Below are 14,149 nucleotides of genomic sequence, written 5' to 3' on the forward strand. Positions count from 1 at the left end.
TGGAACACTTTTGATACCTATCCCTTCCCAAGCTGATTGTAATTTGCGTGGGCACTCTGGTAAAAAGGTAAACCATGTCAAAGAGGAATACATCAGAGAAATATAGATTTCAAATGCACCATACAATTCTGGCCTTGGGGAAAAAAAAAAAAAACTTGTATGTTGCTTAAATATTACAAATCCAGCCCAAAAGCTAAGAATCTAGACTGAGTTGTACTAAGCTGCTTGGTTGAAGCAAACAGTCTTAAGAACAGACTTCAGTATTAAAGAATCATGTTTGATTTGTGCCACAGAGGCAGATAAATGCCACAAAGACAGATGCCTCTGTCTGTGAGACATTGTCCTATATGGTATAAAGTTAATAGCAAAGTAATAAGGAGCCTCTGGACCTGACATAAAATATAAAGTTGTGCCTGCTCGACACAGGCTTCATGATCGATCACCTGTAAGTGCCTGTGATCACAGTGCGACTGTCCTCCCTGCAGGGGGAAGACAGAGCTCTGCCACACTGGCAACAGTGGCACATGGGAGGCTCTGCTGGTCCCCAGGTGGCCGCTGGGTGTGACCGAGTGAGCAGCAGTGACCACAGCAGGAACATCTTGGGCACCGATAAATGGAAAACAGTAAGAATAAAGCACCCCACGTGAGCACACCGTACCACACACATGCTTCCAACTTGTCCAAGACAGCGGCCGAGGGGGACCGCCATCCACCAGGTCTCTCCTGCAATCTCTTACACTGAATCCTTAAGCCCCTGGGTTAAAGGCCTGCGGCCACAGATTGCTACTATAAATTTAAAATAGACTTTCACGTTTACAGAATAAAGTGTACGTTTCCAACATCATGTTAAACACCGGAAATTTCTCTTCACTTGATAATAACTCTCATCCCATTTGGAGATGTGAAAGAAGTGACTGGTATTTGTTTTTATTAATCTTACAAATTTTATAATGAGCATGAGAGCAACCTATGGCTAACCATTAAATATAACATCTCAAGATTTGAATTGTCCCACAAACAATGTATTTCATGTATCTTCATTTCATGCCACTTTGAGTGTGACCGCCAAACAACCACTGTCACGGTCCCCAAGGAAAAGCCCAACATTTTGTGACAGATTGTGTTACCACATGACTTATCATCTAAACTAGGTCACTTTCGATAATAAAACAGTTCTGTTAATAATTAGAAGGACAATGCCATTAACAGCACTGTCCCGGGCACATATAATTTACAATTATAAACATAATTACTTATAAGACTGAGTAGTTAATTAATTTTAATGAATATTTAAAACTTTTCATTCTTAAGAGTTCCTGACAGATGCACCTATTTTATTTTGTTGAGCCATAAAGAATGCATGTCTTTAACATGGATGTCTTTCATGTCGCTATCTACTCACATCGCTACCTGTTCTCATGAGCAAGAACAGAAAACAGTGAGAACCTAAACTACCTAAAACTACTGGTCCCAACTCGCAGAGGGACTGCCACTAGATGGTCAAGTGGTTAGGTGGGCCAAGAAGTGGCCGGAAAGGGAGGCCTATGGGTAAGCCAGCCAGTCACCCGCTGAAGAGGCAGAGGTGAGTAAGAAAGTGGCTGGGAGACACTGAGGGGCGAGGGTGCATCCGAGAGTAACCTGGATCTCCAGCCTCACCCACCAGGTCTGTGGCAAAGTCTGCGCAGCCGAGAGGGAGCCTGGGGTTCTCCTCTTTGCAGGCCAGCTCTTTCCCCTCCTATGTAACATGAATTTACAGAGGACACCCGATCCATGAAACATGCAACAGGCCAACTTTTTAAACATATAAAAATAAGTGAATCCAAATCTTAGGTTATTCAAACAGAACTTTCAGTAGACCCTCCAGGATAGGGATTTTACAAACACTGACAAGACAGGCCATGGAGGGCCCAGAATGGACAGCGGGGCATCTGCCCAGGCCGGCTGTGGCCTGTTGGGCAGGCGGGGGCCAGGTGGCCATACTGACCTGTGTGCTGGCGGCGGTGCTTGGTGAGGGCGTGCCGTGTCCCGCCGGCAAAGCCGCAGAGGTCGCACAGAAACGACTTCTCGCCTGTTGCAACAATAAACAGATGAGGGACTGCGGAGGTCACAGATCATTAAAACATATCTATCAAGGCTTTCAGGGTTACTAATTCCTCCAATCAAATGTTTCCATGTAAATATGTCAAATGGGAATGAAATTACCACTGCGGTTTATTGACTGTGATAAAATCTGAAAAGCACCACTGAACATAATTACATACTTGTCAGACCCATAAAAATTAGCTTTATTATCAATGGAATGGTTTTGTACAACTTCATTTCTGGTAGATGTCTTCCAGATGGGGCTGCTTTATGCACTTGAACAGTTTTTATGCATATCCTGATTTTTTACAATTCCCATACATCTGGCCTTTCTGAGCTAAGTAAAGATTGCTTGGAATAGTTAATATACAGTATCTAGGATTCTGCTTAAATAAAGCATATTGAAGTTTCCAACAACTGAAGGATACTGAATTGGTTTTACCTGATTCTATCAGGTTCTTCTTTAATAACTTCCTACTTAATAATATGAATTAAGAGGTTTCCTTGAACACACTAAAGATCCCAAGTAACAATAAAACCTACATTACTCAGTAACAATTCAGTGCTGTTTATGTTTCTCAAACTTTCACGGCATAAGAAAGCAAGTCTAGGGATTGCTAAAGAAATTGTACAAAAACATCAATTATTCATCTTTAATAATTCTGGACTGAAAACCTCTGCAACACTTAGAGAGAGATTTGGCAGAGTTAGTATTTGTTAAAAGTGTGTAAATGCTCATTTTATTTTAGCATCTTTACACAAGTGAACATTTTCCCCTACAGTTTATAAATGCAATCTATCTTTTTTCCGGCAGCATATTTAGGCAGGAAGTGCTGCCAAGCTGGGCAGTTTATCCCACAAGGCTCAAAGGGAAGGGCAAAAGAGAATAAAAATGCTAACCATAGAGAGATACAATGAAATTACAAAATACTTTTCCAAAACTAAAATAAATCATTTGTATCTATCCTTATGTATTTTACTCTTCGAGATGTTTAATGCAACAAGTTTTTCAAGGGTTTTGCCCAAGTCGGCTGGCTTTGTTCTAAAACATTTTGGCATCTCATAAAAATTTAGCTTGATGTGTTTGGAAAATGGTGGTCACCTTTTTAAAGTTAGAAAAGAATAGTAAGGGAATCCCTGGATGGCTCAGTGGTTTGGAGCCTGCCTTTGCCCCAGGGCGTGATCCTGGAGTCCCAGGATCAAGTTCCACATCAGGCTGCCTGCATGGAGCCTGCTTCTCCCTCTGCCTGTGTCTCTGCCTCTCTCTCTCTCTCTCTCTCTCTCTCTCAAATAAATAAATAAATAAATAATCTTTATTTTTTAAAATTTTTTTTCTTTATTTATTTATGATAGTCACACAGAGAGAGAGAGAGAGAGAGAGAGAGAGAGAGAGGCAGAGACACAGGCAGAGGGAGAAGCAGGCTCCATGCCCCGGGAGCCCGATGTGGGATTCGATCCCAGGTCTCCAGGATCCCGCCCTGGGCCAAAGGCAGGCACCAAACCACTGAGCCACCCAGCGATCCCCAATAAATAAATATCTTTAAAAAAAACAAAAAGAAAAGAATAGTAAATAAAGGCAGAACAGCTTCAGTAACCAAAGAGTCTCCTCTGTAATTGAGAGCATTATTAGCTTTTTTCATTTAGATGAACACATATTAATAAAGAGAGTTTTAAACCAAATTATGTTTAATCTCATTTCCCAATGGAATGTGAAAATGTAAATTGTTATCGTTTATAAAATAAAGATGAATTTAAATATTTTTCCTATCTTTGCTTTCCCATTTTGGGGTTAAGTCTGTCCCTTGGCATCATCATCATCATCATCATCTCAAGATTAAAAAAAAAAAAAAAAAGAGTAGATGGCTGTGAAGAATAAAGTTTAATTATAATCACTCATTTAATTATTTAATCAATGTGGAATATAAATCTTTCCAACTAGCCGCATTATCAATTAAATAACACTGAAAGTAGACTTTTAAAAAGTCCCATAAGATAATTTGCTCGTTAATATTAACATACTACTCTATGTTGAGGCAAAATCATTCTCTGCGATGTATTCACCAGCATGGTGTGGTGGGCATTAACCCCCTGTGTGCATGTAGGAGTACATATGTGTCAGGGCACAGCCGTGCACACCTGAACACATTCATTGTGTGGTGCGGCAGTGGAGCGCTGGTGCTGTGCCATCCATCCAGTAAAACCTCTAATGAGGAAACAGTACTCATTCCGTTCAGATTCAAGAAAACTATGATCCCTTTCTCCCATTTATGCACTTATTTGTGGTCGACCTCATCTTTCCTGTAACATAAAACCAGAAAAATCCTCATGAGATATGTATCCTTTATAGGCAAATCTGCTGCATGTTTAGATTATTCCCTTTCCTATTTTAAGATATTATTAGGCACAAAGACAAAATTATTAATTTTCAATGTGATTCAATTTTCTAGATACATTAGTGACCTTGATTTTTTTGAAGTGTAGAATTTTATTTAGGATGTTAGCCTGCAATGTAGTGTATGTCATATTTACCTTGGTGGCTTGATTTGTTTTTCATTCTAAATTCAATTTTACTTATGTTTTTTTTTTTTTTTTTTTTGAGGGGGTAGAGGCATTAGGGTCAGGTAGTGGATATCAGACTATTTTTTCAAAACAAAAATTTTTTTTAAAAACTAAATGTAATATTACACTCAATAAAGGGGGTTCATTTAACATGCCATATTTATATGATAGCAGAAATCTAATAGGAGACTTTTCTAAACAACTTGAATTAGTTTCAAGTGTGCCATTTTGCATTCAAATGTAGAAAGACACGGAAACCAATCCTTTATTTTCTATTAGAAAACAGCCACTGTCCCCTATCTCTCATTATGGTGCAGACTACAAGACCTAACAACAAAAATCCATATTATTGATCCAGCCAAGTCTCCACAATTATTCTTTAGAAGGAAACGCCGACGATAAATTACATCTGCACTGGCTTTTCATCTGCTGTTCGATATAAGTGATCTCTCAGGGCAGGCTGGGGACCTTAAATCGTCCCCGCCCTTGTCAAGGAAGCTAAGGAGGCCTGGGCTTCCCACAAACTGCTTCAGAAGAACTTTTAACCTATAATTTCTAACAATAATATAGGATTCTTGGTAATCAGAAGAACATTTGGGAATGCTGATTAAAATTTATTATTATTTTTTTTCCCTTGAAACAAAATACTCTGAGAGGTGTAAAGAGAAAGACGACCACAAAAACAACAAATCGCTCATGGTAGCAGAGCCATAGAGAGATGAGGAGGGTACTCAACTATAAGCTTGTAAGGAGTTTTAGGGGCCCACTATCCTCAGATAATGGAAAACATGCCATAAACACTGAACATAACAATAGAGTATTAGGGGGATATATATGTATGAAGGCCCAAACTGAGAGTTCTCAGGACCATACTTAGCATAGATGTACTCTGAATGCTGCTTTAAAAATTCCATACAGACCTTTAAATGCTGTGATGTAAAATATATATGAAGTTGTACTTTTCAAATATATAATTATCTAGAAAATTTATAATAGCTAAATGCAGATTCTTCCCTTTGAATTAGTTATCAAAAACTCTTAGATCCGATAGTATTCTCCTCCTAAGAGAAATATTATTTTCATTACAATTTTTAAAAATGGTACATAAAACCAAAACTTACCAAGAATGTTAAAAAGTATCAGGGCACTGAATTTATGTCAGTAACAAACTACAGGACTAGTCCTCTATGAAAACTTATTGTTCCCAAATGATCTCTACCAAGATTACATCTAAGAAGATATGTTTAAACACAGGTAGTGTGTATGTACACACACAACATAAACAGCTTCTAAATATGAAACTTACTTTGATTCGAACATACGTACACATGTGCATATACACCCTTTCATTAAAATGTCACTTTAAGACTACTCCGAGTACCATTGAAAAACAATGAAATGACACCATACCTTTAATATATAATCACCACAACCTTAAGACAAACTCTTCAAACAAGAAATCATTTCTATCGACCATCGCTGGAATAACTAATGCACACGTTCACACAGCCCACCCAGCCTCCCAGGGCACAGACGTAGGGTTGCACACCTGTGTGTGTCCTGTAGTGGTCTTTCATGGCGGAGGCCGTGAGGAATGAGTAATGGCATGTGGGCCAGGTACACTTAAATGGCTTTTCTCCCGTGTGGAGCTTCATGTGGTTGTTCAGGGCCCACTTCTCTGTGAAACTTCTATCACATAAGTGGCATGTAAATTTCCTGTGTGAAGGAGAGAGAAAATGATGTAAATATTACCCGCACGGTACCACCTCAGGCCCCAGACAGAAGCATGTTTTAACCCTGAAATGTGGCGAGTGCACAGACTTTGTGAGGAGCACTGCAGGCCTGGTCTGTCATGTCTGTATAACCAGGCATTGATTTTTCTGTCTAGGCCTGGCACTTCAGCCATTTATTCTCTGCTTTGCGGTTGGGCCCAACGGGTTTGAAAAATTCTGTTACAGTCCAGTCACCCCTGAGGCAAATGTGAGAATAGATTTCACCTGTACAGGCCTACACCACTTATCCAGGGCATGGGCTGTCAGAGCAAAGGCTAAATGAAAAGCTATCCATACTAAACTACTCAGACAAGCCCTGCTCTCTGCCAGGCGGAGGCGGCCGGGGCTGCTGGTTGCAGTCAGAGCCAGGCCTGCCTGGAACAGCACGGCTCCCACCATGCACCCAGCTGCCCACCCTGCAGTGCTCCTGGGGAGCAGTGAGAAACGCAGAAGACTGTCCTGAACAAGGTATCCTTCTGTGTTACCATAAGGGAACGTTAAACAAGTTTCCTCTGCTAAGAATAAAAGTAAGATTAGGACTGTAATTTTTATAAAAAAACCTTTGAGAAAAATAAACCTCAATTATCTCCTGCATAAAAAAAAAAAAAAGAAAGAAAGAAAATAACAGATCAGTCCTCATGCTAGAAAATACCGGAGCCCACAGTTCACAAAGATGTCTTAATACCTTTAATAATCAAGGCACAATGAACCATAAACAAAAAACTTAAATCCTTCTTCTGGTTGAGCTTCTGTCCCTCTTCACTTGCATTCATGAAATCATCACTGAAATTTACTTTTTATTTCTAATACAATTTAGTTTAAAGCAATGCCTGTGACTAATAATGTCCAGCTAATTAATTCAGGATAATGAACAGTCAAATAAAAGCAAATTAAAACCCAATATTCAAAATTAAAATATTTTAATAAGTGGATAAGCACTATGCCACAAAAGAGGGACTATGGCAGCCTGCTTTGACTATCGTAAATTGGGCTATACTTTCAGCAAGTTAATGCAATTAAAAAAATAGGATTATAATATGTGCATTTTAAATTAAGACATAAATAAGGAGATGTAAAAAATGTGCATTCTATCCATTAAAGCTTTAACTATGATTTTACAAATTTCCTTAACCCCATAGGGGTAGGAAAAGAAATCTTGAGCTCCAAATAATTAACTTCCTCATTTTGAAGCAAGTATAGATTACCTTAACAAATTAATCATCAGAATTCCACAAATTCTTAAAGCGAATTATGAAGTTAGCTTTTATAAAAATCCTTCTTCATTTGTTATATGTAATTATATTTTTGTAGTAATAGATCTTAAATGCTACAGAAATAAAAATTGCTAAACATTTAAGAAATGTCATATAAAATATCTTAAGTACTTCATTAATATTAAAATTGCCAATTAATACATCTATATAATGTATGTGTAGAAACACTCTATTTACACCCATTAACAGGGCCTGACTTTGAAATTACTGTATCATCTGATCACTGCTTCACTGTACTAGGAAATGACAATATAACTAAATACTTGGAAACGCACTGTAAAAAAATATCATGTCCGTATATCTCTTTGACGGGTCTTCATGCATTTAACATTTCAAAACCATGACAGGGATCTTATTTCCAAGATAAATTCCCCTATCTACTTATTTCTTCATGTATTTATTGTGGATCTAACCTTCTCCTACAAGAAATAAATAAGGAGGTTAAGTAGATGCTATCTTTTAACAAATAGTTTCTCCACACTGTATTACAACTTTATGAATGACAAAATAAATCCCTCATTTTTAAATCTACCATGATGTACATTTAACAAAATTACATCTACGAAACCTCAATACATGTACTCTATTATTCATACGTAATAAAAATGTTAAACGAGAGCTCAGTGTCTGTCATGAAATGACAAAAGCCAGATAACAAAGAACAAACTAAGGCCACCGCTTGACTTTCAGAAAACCTCACGTGTTTTACAATTTGCTTTATGAAAATAAGTTCATGTGCTGGTACTTTAAAAAGAACCCTGAAATATTACCAACGTAAAGTATCCTTATAAAGATTCAGACCTACTCTTCAATGCGGGTGTTTCCTGGAACTACACAAATTCTGAGTCTCAAGTACCGTGAATTATTTCACTTCATGGAAAGTCAGTGAGAATGACGTCCACCCACGAGATCCAGCTCTCTTTGGGCCATTCATGAAGCTTATCCCGAGTCATCTCCAGGGCAGAACACAAGTGAACATATGCTGCTCTGCTCTGCCATGTGGACCCAAGAAGGGAAGGCATTAATGTGTGTTCTAGATGCACATTAGGAAGACATGAACACCCACAATACCCAAAACACTGTTTTAAGACTAGGAGGCAAAGCAGGAAAATAGTTAGATTTGGATCTTGAGAAAATCACAGGCTACTAAGGGAAAAAAATATTCAAAATAATAACCTCAATGACATATTTAATAATAATGATTAAAAGGTAAAATGCCATCATGAATTTAAAAGAAGAAACAGGGCAGCCCAGGTGGCTCAGTGGTTTAGCGCCGCCTTCAGCCCAGGGCCTGATCCTGGAGACCTGGGATCGAGTCCCATGTCAGGCTTCCTGCGTGGAGCCTGCTTCTCCCTCTGCCTGTGTCTTGCTTCTCTCTCTTTCTCTCTCTCTCTCTCTCTCTCTCTCTCTCTCTCTCTCCTTCTCTATGTCTATGAATAAATAAATAAAATCTTTTTAAAAATTAAAAAATAATAAAAAAAATAAATAAAAGAAGAAACAACTAATGGGGTGGGCAGATTCAAGAAGGCTTCCCAGAGGTGATATTTAATTTGGATGGTAAAAGATAGGGGCATATAGACACAGAGAGGTGGCAGGGATGATGTGGCGAGAGAAGTGCAGAATGAGGGTCCCAGCACTGGAAGCACCAGGCCCTGACACAACACATCCACTGTGACTCTGATTGCCTGCCACCCCCTTAAGGCAGCCTTCCAGTTTCCTAGGAAAAGGGTGACACCCTGTGACCTATTATTAGGTTGGATCAAATGTTATTGATGCATTTTCTATCAGCACACAGTGGTCTTCCATGAGTAACTTCTTGCTGAACTGGATATATGATCTACTAGAAAGAGGTCGTTTAGTAAAAACTTGGTAGTCTCCTCTTCATGAAAATAGCTTTCTAGTAGGTCAGTAGAAGGATGTAGGAAGACCAGTACGTGCCAATCCTGTCAAAGTTATAACCAGAAGGGTAAACTAGATGAGCATACAATAGGAAGATGATATTTGGTTTACCTTGTATCCTTAAAGGCCCATACAGTGCATGGTACACAGTGTTATTCTATATATAATTTTGGACCAACCAGATGAACTAATAAACTAGTGATTAGGAATTGGGGGACCTGGGTGGCTCTGTTGGTTAAGTGTCTGCCTTCAGCTCAGGTCATGATCCCATGGTCCTGGGAGGGAGCCCCATGCCAGGCTCCTTGCTCAGCGGGGAGTCCGCTGCTCCCTCCCCTAACCCTGCTGCGCTCTCTCTCTCGCTCTCTCTCTCCTTCTTCTTCTCTTTTTTTCAAATAAAATCTTAAAAAAAAAATAGTTTCATTCTTTACTCAGTCTTACCAGACTCTGAGTCAGAATGGGAGACCTGTGTGTTATAGCCACAGGAGTCATGCCGGCCTCCTAAAGCTCCCAATTCTCATACCACTTGGTCATCTCACCTTCCTGAGCATCTGTGCTTATTTTACAAAGTGTGAGTATTCAAACATACAGAACATAACATAACTGCATACCTACCACCTAGATGTATGAGATGTATGTATAATACTTATGTTTTCCATATTTGTTTCAGCAACTTTCTTTGGTATTCTAAAGTTCTTAATTTAACTGTTTAAATCTTAAACATTCATAAATAAAATTTTTTAAAAATGATATAACAGGCCCTAGCAAAAAAAAAAAAAAAAAACAGGCCCTAGCAGAGGAACAACAAATGTACTGTGCAGAAAGCCATCTCCGGGGGGAGAGCAGGAGGGCCAACACCACTTCCAAGTCTTACATAATCTGGCTACTTTCTAATATTCACTAGCAAGTTCAAAATGCCAAATAGCGCTCTAAGACCTGTAATGAGAAAGGGTATTTTGTTACCTACTTCCTCCTCAGGTTTCACTAGATATTTCAACTGGATATAAAGTCACCTTAAAAGGTTCCAAGGGGGGGGGGGGGTCACAAGCAAAAGAAATCAAAATGATACCACACTTCTCATAAAGGCAGGCATTAGAGGACAACGTAGCAATGATTCGTACACTTTGAGGGAAAGGCTTTTATGTTATTTTATTTTATTTTTAATTTTATTTTATTTTTTAATTGGAGTTTAATTTGCCAACATATAGCATAACACCCAGTGCTCATCCCGCCAAGTGCCCCCCTCAGTGCTCGTCACCCAGTCACCCCAACCCCCTGCCCACCTCCCTTTCCACTACCCCTTGTTTGTTTCCCAGAGTTAGGTGTCTCTCATGTTTTGTCACCCTCAATGATATTTTCACTCATTTTCTCTCTTTGAGGGAAAGGATTTTAAACATAGCATGTTACACATAACCCCTGTACCAATTCCTACCAAGAGATGTCATTACAAAGTTCCCGGTTTCTAGGGATTGAAATGTCCAACTTTCTAAAATAATGCCCTTCTTCATGTTGGTTACTATGATATGGAAGTCAGTAAGGGTTCATCTCTTAGTGTAAAATTTATAAAATGTATAAGTTAAATTCTAAGCATTTTCTGGTATGTTCACAATAGGTTTCTGGATTTATGGTTCTATGTACTGTCTTCTCAGCACCCCGCCCACACTGGGAATGGCTGTGAGCCCTTGTCTGGTCTCTGTTAAACCTGGTGGGGTACCGGTCTTCTCTGAATCCTCATGACATGATTTGTAATAACACAGTCAAGACTAAATAAAACTCACATCTCTAGACTTAAAATTTTGAGGTGAGTATCCTCACTAAATATCCTCATTGTTAGATACATACTAAAAATGATAAATCTCACAGGAGTATCATCAGGCATTATGTACAAACTCAAGAACTGGTGGGAGCTGATTTATATGATTAACACCATTATCTTAATAGGTACTTCTGCCTTATGGAAACTCTGTTACAACAGTCTGTTTTCAAATGCCTAAAGGCAAGTAATGTCAAAATATACAGCTTCTACTTTGAATTGTGCCATTATCTTTCCATATTACTATAGAAGGTAAGCATCCTAACAGGAGATTCTATATCCATATTCTTCAAAGTATTTTTTAAATGTTATTTAAAATATTTTAAATCCTATTAGGTAGATTATTGACTATTGAGTCAACAATTTATTAGGAGCTTAGTAAAATATCTGTACATATCACACTTACATATGAAGACAAGGGTATCTTGATACTTTGGTGCTTTACTACTTTATAATTGGTAATCTCCTGTATCTCTGTAATCTCTGAATACAGTAAGAAATGTCACTAGCATATTTTTATGTTCTTTTCTAATCTCTCCAATTCAGGATAATTTAGACTATAATTGCTTTAGCAATGCTTTTTAAATCTGTGGACATCCCTATCTCTCTTCCAAAAAGCTCAGTCTAGCTATACACAGCTGGGAAACTCCAGGCATGTGTTTAAAAAAAAAAAAATCCCCTTTAAAATGTAAGGGGATATTTACGATTATCCATCAGCTGGGAAGTAGATAAAGAATGGGTTTAATCACAAAATGAGATATCATAATGCTGTAAAAATGCACCAACTTAGGCTACATTTATTAGCAAACAATCTCAAGAATGTAACTGCATTAAAACAAAACAAGTTGGGTACAGAACTACCATTTACATAACATTTTTACATAACAGGAGAAGTACTAAATACACACCTATGAAGTCCACACACAAGAGCATGCACGACATCATGTCTCTGAAAAGTGGGATTATGGCATGCATATGAGGATAGCGTCCACTCCAGTGCTAGGATTTGGTTGTTTTTAAAAGAGAAGGAAGCCAAAGTACATGTGGCCATATGTTAACATCTTCTCAAATACTATGTTTTTGAGATTTTTCACAAGTCAAAAATGAGTATTTTAATTAAACAATCAGATGATATTTCTTATCTTCTCTACACAACTCCTTGGACCAGTCTTGTCAAGTTAATAAATCACACAAATTCACATCTACAAAAAATGCACAGCAAATGAGCACAGTCTGATGTGCTACAAATAACATTTTAATAGAAGAGTAAGCTAAATTTTGTCAAAATATTAACTAATCGTGCAGTTATTATCTTTCAAAACTGTGAAACAAAGGTGTTGACTGATGCAAAACTATTCCTGTAAAGCCCAACTGAGGCTGCAAAAATGTAACTGCCAGGTACTGCTGGTCTTTAGGGGGAAAATCAGAACACGGATCTGTGAACAGGAGGCCAGGTATGCAGGATTGCCCCCCAAACCATCCACCACACTAATGAATTTGTTTCAACAACTCCTAAGTTACTCAACTACTACCAATGCACAGGCAGCTTCTTTGGAAAGAAAGCCTCTTTTTAAAATTATTATAATGTAATAATTATATGATAACACACTAAGAGATGAAATGAGAACAGAGAATGACAGAGTCTCTGCACAGAAGGGTCACCATACGAATTCTGCTGAGCTGCAAACATAACTGAAAACCATCACTTTCTTGAACAAAGAAGCACATAAAAGGCATCTAAAGACAACCACTGAAGAACAACTACAATGCTCAATTAATTCACATGAGCATGCCTTATGCTGAAAAAGTACCCTGAAGGATCACAAAGCAAAATGACAAAGTTCAGGACATTCTGCCATGATGACAGATGCAGGATCAGTAAGCACCAAAACTGTGAGACGCTTCTATTGTTTCTGGTTCCAGAAATAGTGGAGTAAAATATGCAATCCTGCTTTAAGACAGATTCATGCCCAACAGTCACTAAATCCACATTAAATACCCCAGTATCATTCCACAGTCATCTTGTTCACCTTATTTCCATTAAGTTTCAAATTACTGCGTACATGTTTAAATATAATACCCAACTTTAAATTGCACAGAAAATAAAGAAAAAATAAAGAAGAAAATCAGTATTTTCCCTGAACTGAGTAATCAAAAAGATACAGGGACTGCTAAATAACAAGTAGAGGACACTTAGGGTCTCTCTGAGCATCTGCTTCCAAATACTTGTGTGCCTGTATCTGTGTACAAAGTCCAAATAGAAACTCTGACTCAATGAATGAAGTCATAACTCGAAACCAAAACTATTACATGATAATACCAGTATCCAGATTACTTGAATTACGATAGACTAGGAGAGTGGCCTGTTTCTGATTATAATAAAACATGAGCATGATTTATATCAAGAAGCCACAAAGAGCTAAGATTAGAAAGGTTTCATTTACTAAATTCAACTCTTTAGGCTCAAGTGTGGTAGCAGATGAAAGTTGCACCACACCAACCCCCACCCCCAGGGCTTTTATAAAGCACGCAAGGGAACCTGCTACTGAAGCCAAGAGTCTTGAGCGCATTTTTGCCCTGAACAGGTGATAATTAGCCTAATTAACAGGCTAGATCCTTGTTAACTAGTTGGAAAAGAAATTTAACCTCACTCACGCCAAAGCCTGTCATTTTAAAACCTCTTAACGTATCATTCAGATCCTAAAAGCTGTGAAATATCTTTTCTGGCTCTTTCAATTCAATCCAAAGGTTGA

At 38.2% G+C, this 14,149-nt stretch overlaps 1 protein-coding gene across 1 annotated transcript in view; it reads right to left on the reverse strand.

Moving 5' to 3' along the window:
- Positions 1-14,149, reverse strand: part of ZNF407 (zinc finger protein 407) — a 448,125-nt gene that overhangs the window by 173,364 nt on the left and 260,612 nt on the right. Inside the window, 2 exon segments of the mRNA XM_038525764.1 lie at positions 1,985-2,068; positions 6,191-6,357. Of these exon segments, the coding sequence (XP_038381692.1) occupies positions 1,985-2,068; positions 6,191-6,357 (251 nt within the window).

The sequence above is a fragment of the Canis lupus genome, chromosome 1 (assembly GCF_011100685.1).
Source record: "Canis lupus familiaris isolate Mischka breed German Shepherd chromosome 1, alternate assembly UU_Cfam_GSD_1.0, whole genome shotgun sequence".
Lineage (NCBI taxonomy): Eukaryota > Metazoa > Chordata > Mammalia > Carnivora > Canidae > Canis > Canis lupus.